Here is a 15676-nt window from a genome sequence, read left to right on the forward strand (position 1 = left end):
ATAAATTTAAAAAAATAAAAAATAAAAAAAATAAAATATTCAGTGGTGGAGAAATAGCTAATAAAAAAAACTTGGTGTTAAATTTGTGTTAGATTTGATGAACAGCATTGAAAATTCTCTTCTTCATTGTACAAATAAATTGAAATGTTAGCAGGTGGTGCTGATCATTTGAGATTTGTGACATCAGTTCTGCCCCACACTCCTATAAACCTAGTGGTCCCTTTTACTCCTTACACTCTTGCCCCCTTCCTCCTGTTCTTCCTTTCTTTCTCTTTTTCCTTTCTTTCATTATTCCTTCCTCTCCTCTCTATTTTCCTTTTTTCTGGGGCCCCTCCCCCTTGCTTGTTCTTTCTGTCGACCGCAAGTCCTTCATTGGTCACATACAACACAGTTGCTCCTGGGCTCAGTGTAGCAAAGACATTATCCAAGAGAACTTCTTGGTAGAAGTCTGCATTCTCTACTTGGAATATTTTTTCTAAATGTCAGTAATGTCAAGTAGAAAGGGCTGCATGTTTAGGTAAGTAAACCTTGTTTAATTCCCTCTCTGTCCACCTAACCACAGCCCCTTAAGTGAGCCATCTAACCTTTCACTAACTCAGCTTTCTCATCTTCCAAGTAGATATAATTATATTTCTAAAGTACATTAAAATGATTAATAGATGAGAAAGTTCCTCAATGAGCTCTGTTCAATTTTATGCTATTAATAATTTAAGATTTGAAATTATGGGGGGGCAGCCTTCACTTTCCCAGATGCTGGTAGGAACCAGTGTTTTGTGTCTTTTCAGAAGCTCAAATGGGTTCTGGTGACATCTCTAGGCTCCCCCAGAAACCATGCAGAGAACAACAAAACAAAAACAAAAACCAAAAAAAAAAAAAACTAAAAATCAAAAGCCAGGCTTGGTTGTGAATGCTTGTAATCTCAAAGCTGGGGAGGGAGAGACAAGCACTTGGCAAACTCTGGACCAGTGAGAACGCTTATCCCAAACAAGGTAGAAAGCATGAAGGATGAAACTCAAGGTTGTCTGATGACTTCCACACGAATGCAAACACAGAGAGATACACATACATACAGAGACACATACATATATACTTGCATATTTACACATACCACATGAACACATACAAAAAAATCTAGGTTTGGATGTCTTCATGGTCTTCCCTCTGCTTCTAAGTAGTTATGTGCCATGGTACCATGGTTGACTTTTTTTTTTAAATAAGGCTATGGTACCCTATTGACTATAATGGCCTAGCTCAGATAGATCCTTTGAGAGATTTAGGTTGTGTTGTAGCCTGAGTGACAATGACTTCCATAGGCTCATGTAGTTGAATGTTTGGTTCTCTCTTGGTGGAACAGTTTGGGAAAGATTGGGAGGTGTGGCTTGTTGGAGGGGGTTCTAAGCACCCATATTGGGAGACTCAGAAGCACCTGTATCTCTAGCTCCATAGAGTCTACTGCTCAGTTCTGGCCTCTGAAGGGATTATATTCACATATGCACATACACAAATTTGCATGCATACACATAAATAAATTTTTAGTAAACATGCTTTCTGTATGAAATTCTGGCATTCTGCTCTTCCCCTCTCTTAATTTATTATGTTAAATCTATATATGCGTGTATGTTTTATCTGCCCTTCCCCACCTTTACCTCAACCTTCCCTAATTTCTTTTAATTTCCTTTGTTTCTTTTGTCATTTCTATTTTTCTTCCATATGCATGTGTGTTTGCATTACATGCACATTGTTTTATATATCTGTATTAACTCTAAGAACTACAAAGGAGCGAAAACCAGAATCATTTATCTTTCTGAGACTCACTAAATTCACTTAATATAATTATCTCATGTTGTTTCTATTTCTTTGCAAACTACATAACTTTGTTCTTCTTAATGACTGAAAAATTTTCATTGTGTATATGTACCGCACTTTCCTCATCTATTCCGTTGTCATTGGACACTTAAATGAGTCCTATAGCTTAGCTAAGCTTACCTTAGCTGTGGGACTCACTTAATAAATGTTCTTTAATAAAGGTGCAGGCATTCTCCTCTGTATAGTTCTGACCTTTGAATCCTTAGTGCTGGGGCTCAAGGTCAATGTCCTGTGTACAGGGTTAAAATCCTTATGGAATACTCTGGAATACTCCTTTGGACAATGAACTGACAGATATGAACTGTCTACTGAGGACAAGCTTTATCTGAAAATGAATGTGAGCATGAGAAACATGAGACATAGTCTCATAACACAGGTTGTCATTTATTCTAGGAGGCAAGACTTTCATGTGGGAAATATTTGTGCACAAAAATGGGAGGGTTTCAGGGGACAAAATGAATGATGTAAAGATCAGTGAGGAAACATCTAGACTAGAAAGTGAGGCAGATCTGGAAAATAGATCTGGAGATATACAGAGCAGTAAGTAGCATCAAAGTGAGCTAGTGTCCTGAGTGGAAGTGAGTGTCATTTTGGGGACTATGGGGTTGTATTAGTGACCCATCCCTGTGCTGAAACAAAATACCATAGGAAAACAAGGTAAGGAAGGAAGTGTTTATTGTGACTCACAGTTTGAAGACACAAACTTTAACAGTGCAGAAGGTGGTGGGTGCCATTCACATTCTCACCCCAGTTAACCTAATCTATAAATTCCCTCTCACACGTGTCCAGAGATTTCTTTCCATGGTGATCCTAGGTCTCAACAAGTTGACAGTTGGTGTTAATATCACAGAAGTTTTGGAAGTACGCATTTAAAGTCAAGCAGAAGTAGAACAATTAAGATGCTGCAATATAAACTATAGGAATACTCATAAATCAGTTTAAATGTACAAGTAAAGATGTTAACCAAGTTGGCAAAGTTGTGAAACAATTTAAATTCAGTGAGAGAAGGGTTAAATATCTTCCGGTGTCCTGACACCATGAAGTTCGTCAAAGCTGTTGAAAAGAACAAAGTAGGTCTTTATGTACTGATGTGAGAAGACAGCCTCGGAAGCACGTACACTCTGTCAGTGGAGAGAGCGTATTTGTGAAAGATCTGTTGCTGTGTAACATGTTCTTCCATGATTGAAACGTTCCATCCTTCAGAGAAACTCCTTAAGAAGGAAGTAAAGAAAGAACTCGAAATAGTTTCAGGAAGTCCCTAAAACTAACCAGATTCACCAGTCCCTTCCCTGAGGGAATAAGCAATAAAAACTGAGAGTTCCCCTCCAACAAAGCAAAGCCAAACTGCTAAGAAGAGCCGGACAAGAGCTACAAAGACTCTTGAGACCAGTCCAACTGCCCGGAAAAAGCATAAACCAGCTAAGCTGCTTGGAAGAGGTTTAGACCATCTGAGGCACTGGAAAGGGCACTCGCCAGCCTGTGGAGCTGCCTGTAGCTGTGCAGTGAGCTCCAGGTTCCAGTTTCATGAGCTGTTATCATGCAGGGGTGGGCTTTGGTGATATAGTTGTCTTTGAGTCAATTCTGTTCCTATAAGTAATCCCAATAAAACTCATTGATTTATCCAGTCAGATTTCAGGGGTATCCGTACTTTGGTCTGTTATAGGTTCCCTATTTGGGGTGTCTTGCGTCTCCCCAGAAAATGTTTTGTCCCACAACATCTGTTAATTTGCCAACTGATTTTAAAAATTCAAAGTGATGCTTGAGGAAGATCGATGTGAGATCTTGTATTGAATTAAAAAGGTATAATTACAAGTGAGGAGAGATGCCAGGAGATTTGTGCATCTGAGTAAAGATATCCAAACCAAGAATAAAATGTTTGTAAATGACTTCATAACCTGCCTTCCCACTTTCTAGTTCTTACTCCCTCCCTTCCTCCATTTTTCCTTTTCCTCCTCCTACCTTTCTTCCCTTTGTCCTCCACTCCTTCTCTCCTCCCTCCCTTCCTTCCAATTAAATTCAAGTTTTGCGTATCTTAAGTGACCCCTGAGCTTTATTCCACAGCCCTCAGATTTTTAACTTAGGAAATAAAGGAGAGGGGAGAGTTGTTCCCTGTCTAAGCTTGGGAAGTATACCCTGAGAAGAGAAGACTACGACAGCTCTGTATTAGTGAAAACCGTCTTGAGGGATGTGTTCTTGCTTCTGTTTCTTAGGATGGAGGAAACTGTCCGAAGTCTGTTGCAGAGCCAAGGGTCTCCAGAGCAGAGAAGGGAAGAACCTGCAAAGATCACGGCCTTCCAGGTATACCATGTTTCTGGGCACCAGTGTGTTTGGTTTGGTTGTCTTCCTGGGAGCCATCAAGGCACTTGTATGTTGAGAAATCTTAAGCATGTTTGTTTAACCCAATGATTTCTTAAATTCCTCCCTGAAAGAGGTCCTAAATGTGTATGCAGGGTTGGGAAGGCATCACGTCGTCCTGTTGTCGGGGAGGTGTAATGTGGGGTACACAAGGGATAGTCTCAGATGCTGCCTTGAGGAGCCCTTGCCAGAGATGAATGACTGGGGAATGCCTGAAGAGAATGAGGGCTGGGCCACTCCAGGCTGAAGAGAAGCCTAGCTTAGCCACAGGGAATGAGAGGTGCAGCCTAGGTCTGTGGAGATTAGGCAGCTCCAGTGACTGCCAGGAGGATGCTCATTGGATGGCCAGCCTAGGCTGATCAATGAGTTTCCAAGAAAAACTGAGCCTCTGCCTCAGAAACCAAGATGAGAATAGAAGAATGGAGGGAAACACCCAGGGTTGACCTATGGCGTTCACATGCGCAACACATGGAAGAATGTGTGCATACACAGAAAAACAATGTGTGCATGTGTACTTGTGTGTGTATGTATGTATGCATCAGTATATTGGTGTGTGTCCATGTGTATGTACATACCTCTGTGAGTAAGTGTATGCACCACGTGTACCTGTGTGTATATATATATGTACTTTTGTGTGTTTATCTGTATGTATGTGTATCTATGTATGTAACTGTGTGTACCTGTGTGTATTTGTGTGTGCCCGTATGCATATGTACTAGTGAGTATGTGTTTACCTGTATATGTATGTATGTATGTGCACACATGTGCACATATGTACACGTGAGTACCTGTGTATATAAGTATACATGTGTATATAGGTACACATGTGGACAACTTCACCTATTATTCCTTAGGCTTTTTCCACTTTGTTTATTTGAGACAAGGTCTCTCTCTTGCATAGAACTTGACAGTTCAGCTCTGCTAATTGGCCAGAGAGCCCCAGGGATCTGCTTATCTCTCCTTCCCCAGTGCTAGGATTAAAAACACACAGCCCTTCACCAGACTCTTTACAGGGCTTCTAGTAAACTCACGTGGTCTTGTATGCTCCAACATCTAGAGACCCTATCACTGGCTCTTTATTGAGCCATTCTCTATGGAACGTCAGTTAATATGAGCACAAAAACAGGAGCCCTGTGCCTGCCTTCCTAGTGTCTGAAGACCAGGTCTCATTGTCAGGGTACAAACACTGGTGCTGTAAAGTCTATAAATATTCTTGTTTGTCCAACAGCCTCTAAAGTGAGTATTCTTGCACTTGTACGTATTTTAAGCTGGTGCTGCAGATACCTTTTTAATTCTTGCTAAAATTAGAAGTAAGTCACAGTTATTTGTATGTAGGTTGACTGTATGAAATTAAACTGAACCACATTCTGCAGAATATTATATGTGTGTGTGTGTTCTTGTGTGTGTGTATATATATGTATATATAAAAAGTGGGTGGGTACCTTCTAAAACCCCAGGTCAAAAAGTCACTTTTTCAAAATTAGAATAAATAAATCAGAGCTGGGGAGATGACTCCATTTGTAAAGTAGTTGCCCGAGTGTGAGGACTTGAGCTCCATCCCTAACACCCAGGTAGAAGCCAGAGTTAGTTGAGCACACAAGTGTCATGACAGCCCTGGGGAGGTAGAATCAGCAGGATCCCACGCTTCACTGGCAAGCCAGCAGAACAAGGTCAGTGACACCAGGCAAAAGAGACCTGACTAAAAACTAAATAAAAAAAAAAAAGGAAAAGAAAAACCAGTATAGATGGTTTCTGGGGAACAACAGCCACAATTGATCCCTAACCTCCATGTGCAAGTGCACATGTAAGCACACACATGTACCTGCACACATACATACACTAGTCAAACCAACTACTGAGTAATGAACTAGAAAAAAATAAAAGAAAACTCACGAGCTCGTGAAACAGTGTTTGACACTCATTCTCACTGTGGAAGTGGCAGTTCCTGAGTGATGGAACCATTGTCCGTATGTGCGGAGGAGGTACTGAGTGCACCAGGGACAGACTCATCTCTTTGGGGAGAAATTTGAGATGCGAGAAGCATTCCTTCAGAGGACCCCCGGTGTAAACATCTGCTTTTCTCTCGCTTCGTCTCTCTGCGGTCCTTGGCTCTGGGTGTCTCGGGCTTTCTGATACGCCATGATGACTCTTCCTGCCACTTGGGCCACCTTTCCTGTTGTTAAGTTTGGAAACTTTTCTTTGAAAAAAAATCAAAATTGCACATGAGAGAGAGGGTCATTGAGCATCTGTGAGACAGAGCAACTGTTAGAGAGACACATGGTCCCTCTGTCTACCAGGATACATACGCACCAGCAGCCTCGATGTCGTGGGATCTGCACAGACTTGATGGATAGGCCATTCACAGGCCCCCTGTGTCCCCAGCTGCCTGTGTGTTCCTCCATTCTTACAACCATACCCCCTCATGTTCCCACTTTTTTAAAAAAAAAATAATGAATATGAATTGAATCACATTACTTAATTCATTAAAAATGTGACAGCCAAATGGGACGAGGAACAAGACTTTGGACCTCACACAGAAAGCCTCTGTGTTCCTTGTTTTTCAGGCTTTAAAAGAGAGCATTTGGAACTAAATGAGGAATTCTAAATATAAATGTTCTCAGTGGGCAGCAATGTTGTCCAAATGACACAAATATAAAATGTCAAATGCCTTCTAGAGAATTCTATTCTGTTTGCACACTTACAAGTCAACACAGGGAGAGAGTTCTTGTTTCTTTGTATTTTGTCTCTCTGTGTGCAGGTATGTTTATTTGGGTTATACATGTATGGGCATGTGTGAGCATATAGAGGTCAGAGGTCAACTTTGGTGTCATCCCTCAGGTGCTAAGTACCTGGGATTTGAAGACAGGGTCTTCCTAGGCCTGGAACTTGACAGGTAGGCTAGGCTGGCTAGCTGGCATGATCTGGGGAACCTGCCTGTCCCCTCCCCTACACTGGAATTACAAGCATGTGGCGTCTTGTCTGGCTTTTCACCTGGGTGCTAGGAATCAAACACGGGTCCTCACGATTACATGGAAAACACTAACTGATCAGTCTTGCTAGGCCCTGGTTGCACCCTTTTAACTGGAGTTGAAGGTAACCAAAAAGTTATTCTCATCATAGAAAATTTAGAGAATTGCACAGTGACCAGAAGTGACCACAGAGTTCAAGTTTATCGGATTTCATTCTTCCATTTCCCCTCCCTGGACGGCCCTGTGCTATCTGAGCCCAGGGCCACACTTACAGAGATGGGCTCCATTCAAAATGGATCCTTTCATAGAAACCAGAACCAGCTTAAAATTCCCAAGGATTGTCCTTGGGGAGCTTTTATTAGTTGATGCTAATTGTACAAACTAATAAGCTTCACAGCGACTTTTCTATATACAGGCATTGTGCAGGTGACCATATTCATCCCTCCAGTGTTTTATAGAAAATAAGTTACATTGTAAGTCACCCAGTTCAACACCAAAATTACTGTTTTCATCTGGAAGTGATTCTTTAGAAGAATTGCCAGGTGTGGTTACATATTGAGAAATGTCTCATTCCTAGTTATCCTAAGAAATGTCCATCTTCAAATATGCACATTGTCATATTAATTTGTTTTTGTGTGTGCATACAGAAGCATACATGTCATGACACATGCATGGAGATCAGAGGACAACTTGGGGGAGTCAGTTCTCTCCTTCCTATATGTTTTGAGGCAGGATCTCTCCCGTTCTGTTGCTGTACTCTGTGTTCCAGGCTATCTAGCCTGTGAGCTTGCTGACAGTTCTCCCATCCCCGCCTCCAGCCTCACCTAGAGTGCATAGGGACTATAGATGTATACGATCACATCCTCCTTTTACATGGGTTCTAGGGAATGAACTTGAGTTGCCAGACTCTCACAGTTGGTGCCTTTACCTGCATGTCAGTATTTTGTGCGGCACAGAAAGTACCATAGAGCACAACTAAAATGTGATGTCCAAGTTAGAAAGTTTTCCCATTCCAGTTCTTCACAGCCTTGTCTGAGTCTTGATGTCACCCGAGGGACTTGTTGTGGAGTGGCCACTCCCTTAATCTGCTGAGTTCAAACTATGAGCTTGGCAATGTTGATGATTTGATGTTTTCTTTGACAGAGCCGTCAAGGGAGTTCTCTGGCCCCTAGGTTTGGCTCGTGACCAGGGAAATGCTTCAGCACTGCCCCCACCCCACCCCTTGGCTGGTAACCAGGGAGATGCTTCAGGACCACCTTCACCCCACCCCCAATTCCAATCACATCCTTCCCTTCTTCCCTTCCTGTTATGGGAGACAATGAATCTGAAGTTTGGAACTCAGTTCTCTTTGCCCTCCACCCTCACCGTTAGTCACACACACAGAGCACGTGCTGCAATCGCCAGTACTGAGTCATACAATGTCCTTGTCGTCACATGCAACCTGGCTGTCACAGATACAGCTGTAAACCCTAGAAATCATAGCAGCTATTTATGAAGCGTTTCCTTTCCTTTTGTCATTTAAAAACCTTGTTATCTTCTTTTTCACTTGTGCTATTGGGGTTTGGGGTGGGGTCACAAATCATGACCTTTCTGTGGAGGTCAGGGGACATCTGACATGGGCCTGTTGTCTCTTTTCACCCTCTGGGTCCTGGGAATCCAGCTCAAATCATCTGGTATTTTTATCCACTAAGCCACTCTCTTGGCTCTGTCTTACCATTTTTATTTTAACCTAAAGAAGACATATAAAACATTGATGAATAGTAAATCCAGTGAGCATGTACAAGCTAAGAAAAATGGTATTTAAAGTTCTGCTCTTTGTGGAGAGAGAGTGATGAAGTCGTGGCACGGTTATTTATAAAATTATAAATAATTGGGATATGAAATGTTTTTGTGAGTGCTGTTATTTATGTCTGGGGCCTGTAAACTTCGGAAGACTCTTGATGCTGCTTTGAGAGATTTGCCCTTTCCTTCGACTCTCTCTGAACTCTAGATCGCTGCTGGAGTGGGGAAGGCGCTAAGTGGAGTGTTTTTATTGTGCGCTAAGTCTTAAAGGACTGAATGATCCCTTGAGGGAGCAATCATTTTCAGTTCCTCTCATCCTGGTTCTAAGCAGTGTCCTTTATTCACATAAGGTCAGATGAAAGTATGCGTTTAGATCCAGAATAGAAAAACATACTGTCCTTTGTAAAGCATGGACACTCGTTTTTCTTTCTGGGAGTATTACACAAGATGAGTTTTATGACTTTATGTCTAGAAGTCTCTAAAATAGTCTTATCTGGGAGTAGTTTCTTGTTGCTCCACTAACTAGTGATTATTTTTAAGCTCATAATCTCAAAATTATGCTGGTGTGTGTGTATGTGTGTGTGCGCGTGTGTGTATGTGTATGCGCACACATGACTGCAGACACGTGTGCCTGTGCTTGTGGAGCCCAGAGACTAACATCCAGTGTCACCCCTGTAGGACACAATTCACCTACTTTATTACCTGGCAGGGTGTGCATGTTTGGTGGTCAGAGGACAACCTGAAGGAGCAGGTTCTTTCCTTCAACTCTGGAGTGAGGCTGTCCCTGAGATCACACTCAAGTTGTAAGACTTAGCAGCAAGCCACTACCTGCTGAGCCATCTCATGGATCCCCAACAGGTTTTGTGAGACAGCATTTCTTTCCAGCCTGGAGCTTACCTGTTAAGCTACACTGACGGGCAAACCAGTGAGCCTCAGGGATCAACCTGTCTCTACCTGTGCAGCCCACAAGCACACACCACTATGCTGGCACTAACCTTTGAAACAGATTGAGGAGTTTAAGTATGATCCCTGAGAGCTTAGCTCCCTCACTCATCTCAAGAATGTCGCTGCTCTCATGGGTTCTATTTCTATTGTATAGTTCTTGGTTTCTTCCTAACCTCTGTATTCAGACCTGAATGTTTTCACTATTAGATATTATGACCCTTGAACTAAATTCTTGCCAAGCAAAAGTAGAACAAGGCTTCTTTTCTGAAATAGATATAACCTATGAATAAATGCTGCCCTGGGACGGTGCCTCCCTTTCTTATGAGTGAGCTGGCTGTTGCTCCGGGTACCTCTTGCCTTCCTAGCTCACCTCAGCACAGAGATGGACTTCATTTACAATACTCAGGATGCCTTCTAGGTCAAGAAGTCCCTTGTATAGAATCTAATAGATGTTGCCCTTTGGTAAGTGTGTAGCTTGGGTAAATTCTTGAGGTGCTTCAGATTGTTAAATGGGCCTATCAGTACTATCTTTATTTTGGAAATAAATGAGTTTGAACAGAGCCAAGTCGTAGTATCCATCCTTGAACTCTGGCCTACTTTCTCACCTCACACCAAAAAATGTTGCTTACCCACAGAGCCACCTCCCTAAGCCCTCCTTTTTTCATTTATATTTGCAGAGTGTCCCCAGCTGGGATATTAGGAGATATGTCTGGGGGGAGGGTAAGAGGACTGAGGTCTTATGAGGGGCTTGTTATCTCTCTGGAGAGCCCTCAAAGGATAAAGCTGTTAGCTCACTGGCAGCCACTTCTTGGACAGTGATTTGGGTTTCAAAGTTTGGGCTTAGATGTTGCTCAGCAGGTTCCAACCTTGCATGGAGTGACCATCTACTCACAAATGTTTCCCTTATGGCTCATTCAGAACACAAAGGTTTAGGCTACAATAGGACTCTTAATAGACTCCTCTAATTCCCTAGCAGTTAAACATGGCCATTGATGTGTTTAATAGTTTTACTTGTTCCCTGGGTGATTCAATGTATGGGTAGCGTTGTGACTTATTTCAGTTCTTGGCTGATAACCCAGGTATAGTCTGAGTTTACTAAAGGAATAAAATTGATAAAATTCATATATATTAGAAGGCTATTTGTTAGAGTGCCTTGCATGATAGAGTCTGGAAAGCCCAGCAATGACTATTTCACCAGAGGGCAAACCTGTGGTAGTTGCTGTGCCTGTGAAGCTGGGAGGAGTGGGATGCCGTGAACCAAATGAGAAATACCCCTGTAGGATTATATACTGTGAACACGTGCTTCCCATTGGTGACACTGTTAAAGAAAAAGAGGTGAAGCCTTGCTGGAGAAAGACATCGTGGAGCCAGGCATTGATTGGTAGCCTATCCTTACTCTTGTTCTCTCTGCCTGTGCTTCCTGGGTGAAGGTTAAATGTGATAACCCTCATCTGCAAGACCAGCCTCACACTCTGGCTACCATGTTTCTCCTGTCATTAGGGACCGCATCCCCTGTGAAGCAGAAGCTTTTGCTGTGGTGTTCTATCACCAGCATCTGAAAGATAGTTGATACAGCCCAGGAGATGGTTTCTGACCAACTGATGCTTATGAGACAAGACCAGGGAAAGATCTCAAAGGAATGCTGAATTATAACGAGCAGGGAAATGCAGGTGGTGTGTTTTTGCCCTTCACACACCCAAGATCTTGCCCTTACTCTCCTTGTTTAGAGTTAATTGTCAACCTGACATGATCTGAATACACCTAATAGATGAATCTCTGTGCATGCCAATGGGGAAACTTCATGGTCTGGATAAAATGCAAAAGGTGAGCTAAATGGCAGCATTCACATCTCTCTGCATCCTCTAGTTGGATGCAAAGTGACCAGCTTTTCACTCACTCTGATAACATTGAGATTGACCAGAAGAGGAGGCCATAAGTGACCCTAAACTAGCTAATACTTAGCTCAGACAGGCTGGTTTGGGAATATGGAAGTTTTGCTATCATGCTCTTGAACTTAGTCAACTCTTAAAAGATGGAGATCCAAACAGGCCTGTTAAGTGCTGCCGTCTCTCTCTCCGGCCTCCCTGTCAGCTTGCAGGCTTGCTCAGGCGTGAATAGTGTTGTGTGATTCCTTTGCATTGAGCTCACACTTCAGACAAGCAGAAAGCAATCGGGAGCACCTAGGATGTTCCATGGACATCCACAGTTCTGCAGAAGGCACCTGCTGTCAAACCAAGCTCACGGCCCCTTGAACCCATCAGAGTCATGCCTTGCTGTAGCTCATGATCTTGCCTTTCTGCACCAAGATTCTTTTTCGGTTGTATGAGGAGGTAAAAATGTATCGTTCCCCTAAATGTGTCCTGTTTGGTAGATTTGATAACTCACCTCTAATCAATTTTGTTCCATACCAAATTGATTTATTAACTAATGAATTAGCACAATAATCCCTTTTGCCTGCACGCTAAGGCCAAGTGGATACCAGAGTCTGACTTAGTGAGTTTCTGCTGTAATTACAAGTGATGATCTGAGAACAGCTCCTTTGCAAATACTCTACAATCCATTTTATTGCATTTACAAAATAATTTGTAAACATACCCTCAAGATATAAATTAAGCTCTATTTCTCTTGGGTCACTGTATTTGATTTTTCTCTCCAAGCCTAAGTTATTGCGTTTTTCTTCATTGTGTATTTTTAGCACCTCTTTCCTTCTGAACATATCAGCATCCCCTCCAGGGAATGATAGTGAGAACAGGCGCAGAAATAATTAATACGTTCTTTGCCATCATTTGATCCACACGTTAACCTTTCTAGATAGCCAGAGCAAGAAGTTCGGTTCCCCTTGTCAATGAGGAAACTTCCTTTTACATAGGCTGTTGACTTTGGACATGTTGTCAGTCAGGCTGCTGTGCATAGAGCCCACAGTTTGGTGGGGATAGCGTTAGGACCCATGCTCCTCCAACTCAGCTGTGTGTGGAAATCACCTGAAGAGCTTTAAAATTAATTACTCATAGGGGGCTGGGTGGATGGTTTGATGGCAAAGTGCTTCTTGTACAAGTGTGAGGATGTGCTTGAGTTTGGGGCTCAGAACTCATGCGGTGCTGCATGCGTGAAAACCCAGCAAGGAGAGGGTGGAAATAGGCAGATGGCTGACCAACCATCGAGCCTATTCGGCAACAAGTTGCAGGCCCGTAAAAGACTCAAAACGTAAGGTGGGGAAGCAATTGAGGTAGATGTCCCTATATCAACCTGTAGTCTCTATACATGCCTGGCATGGATGAGTAATCCTCCCACACATGTGTGCACATGAATACATGTGCTCACACACAAACACACACTCATGCACTTACCCACATGCACACACCCACATGCACACACAAACACATGATGCATACCCTACTTAAAGATTCTAATTAGCTTGAGTATGGCCTGAACATAGAAAATTTTGTAGTTTCCACATTTTTCGCAGTGCTGATGACAGGTCAACTCCATACATTGCTCTTTTGCTTGCCATACTGAAGAGTTCTGAAATAATCATAGGTCTCTGATGAGAGAAAAGAGGATCACGGGGACTCTAAGATACAGCAGAGAATCCAGGGTACCCTGATGGGAGACAACAGAAAAACAAGGCGACTGTGGTACAAGGAAACAGACGAACCTGAGTCTCTGATGGAGGTAGCACATAATCACAGGAGAACTGTGGAGGCAAAGACGATTATGATATACTCTAGTGTGAAGAAGCGCGGGATTGTCGTTTGATGCGATGCCTCCAGAAACAACAACCTGAATTGAGATCCCACTTGAGCAATCACAGATGCCTGGTTTTTGGAGTTCTGTATGCCTGTATGTATGTGTGTGTGTGTATGTGTGTGTGTGTGTGTGTGTCCCAGCCATACCCAGTATATGCATTGGTAGTAAGTTCATTGCTCAAGAATCCGTGTTCGTAGTCTCCACAGATGAGGGTGTCACTCGGGGAAATGATGACAAATGGGTGGACCCAGTTCAAGCTTTCCAAACAGAATGGCTGAGATATGGTACAACACTCTTGTGAAGCAGATTCCTAAGGGAAAACCTAGCGGTTCTAATGGACAGTGATTTAACTTCTGTTAGTAAAAGGAAGTCATAGATATAAAATTAAATGCACACGCACGTGTGTGCACACACACACATACACACACACACATACACAAAGATGAAATTCTAAGTTTTCCCTAATTAAGGCTGTCTAATAAATTGACTTCAGGCCTGTTCTCCCATTGAAAACAATGAACTGATAAGCCAGTGTTGGAGTTAACAAGTGAAGGCTTTTTTTTTCATGGTGTACCTGAAGGTCCTGGATATACAGAGATTATAGACAGTAAGCTTCAAAAGCCTGTCCTTATAGCCAACCCCTCTCTGTTCAAACAGCTCAGATCTACATAGAGCTGAATTTCCAGGCCAGGTTAGGCTGAGCCATTCTGATTCTTCCAACAAAATCTGGGAAGGTCTTTGTCTTGAAATGCCTTCTGGGGTTTGTGGGTTGAGAGAAAGATGTACAACTGAGCACCATCCTCCCTGCACAGTGGGAGTCGGGCAAGAGGCCTGAAAGTCATTGCTGATAGACTCTATAACACGGATGTTCATTCTGTCTGGAGATCAGGCCACTTCAAAGGCCTGGGATATCATATTCCCTGTAGTGGAAAGATCACAGGTCATGTTTCTAAGTTGTTAATTGTTTTGTTCTGTTTGTCATGTTTATGTCTACTACAATATGACCACGGCTCTGGGGAGGGGGTGAGCAGAGGCCAGAGGAAACCTTGGCCTTGGCTGTCACCCATTTGTTTTGGTTTGTAGATAAGGCCTCTTACAGGCTGGAATCTGCCTGGTATTCAGGGCTGGCTTGCTGAAGATCTCCTGGGCTGCCTGTCTCAGCTTCTCCAGTACTGGGCTTACAGTCCCCCAGTTAACTTTCATGGGTGTTCTGGAGATCAAACTCAGATTCATGCTTGCAAGGTAAACAGGTTCCTGGCTGAGTTGTCTCTCCAGACCTGCTCATATCTTGATAAGGGACGAGTTCAGGTACAACTGGTGAGGGTCAATAAACGTTTGGTGAGGAACACCTCTCTCAGAAGACTTAGAAGCTTGGTGGAAGTTGCAGATGTTAGCAGATTCCAAATCTCAGAGCTGCCAGGCTTCTCTCGCCCCTCATCCACTTCTCATTCGCCCACTTCATTTAACACATGAGGAAACAGCGTAGATACCTGGCGGGGTTTACCACAGCCACCGTACCTATGAATTGAAGACTTGACGCTCAGACCCAGCTTCCTGAATTCTCTGCTGTCAGTAGCTGCAGAGGGTCCCTGAGGTTACTTGGCATTAAGAAAACTACTGATTAAATCCTAGAAAATTTTAGAATGCCTCTGGGAGAGCCAATTATCTTGGAATCCCAATTTGCCCAGCCTAGTCTCTTTAAGAACACAGATTTTTATATGAAGAAAATGGTTACCTCGCTTCCAGGTGAACTTTTTAAAATTACTCTTCAGCTTGGGATGTACTCACTCATATTTGGTTTCTAGCCATAAATAAAGGACATTGAGCCTATAATTCGGGTTCTTAGAGAAGCTAAATAAGAAGGAGAACCCAAAGAAAAACATATAGGCATCCTCCTGAATAATAACCTTCATCAGGCGATGAAAGGAAACAGAGACAGAGACCCACACTGGAGCACCAGACAGAAATCTCAAGGTCCAAATCAGGAGCAGAAGGAGAGAGAGCACGAGCAA

The 15676-nt window shown here is 42.8% G+C and overlaps 1 protein-coding gene across 5 annotated transcripts in view; it reads left to right on the forward strand.

The window, feature by feature from the left end:
- Nckap5 (NCK associated protein 5) overlaps window positions 1–15676 on the forward strand; it is an 820785-nt gene that overhangs the window by 460993 nt on the left and 344116 nt on the right. For all 5 annotated transcript variants that reach the window (XM_050161478.1, XM_050161479.1, XM_050161480.1 and 2 more), the window contains one exon: window positions 4077–4164. In XM_050161478.1, the coding sequence (XP_050017435.1) occupies window positions 4077–4164 (88 nt within the window). The remainder of the gene's footprint in view (window positions 1–4076; window positions 4165–15676) is intronic.

Source organism: Alexandromys fortis, unplaced genomic scaffold (genome assembly GCF_014885135.2).
Source record: "Alexandromys fortis isolate MF-2015 unplaced genomic scaffold, M_Fortis_MF-2015_v1.1 scaffold_109, whole genome shotgun sequence".
Classification (NCBI taxonomy): Eukaryota; Metazoa; Chordata; class Mammalia; order Rodentia; family Cricetidae; genus Alexandromys; species Alexandromys fortis.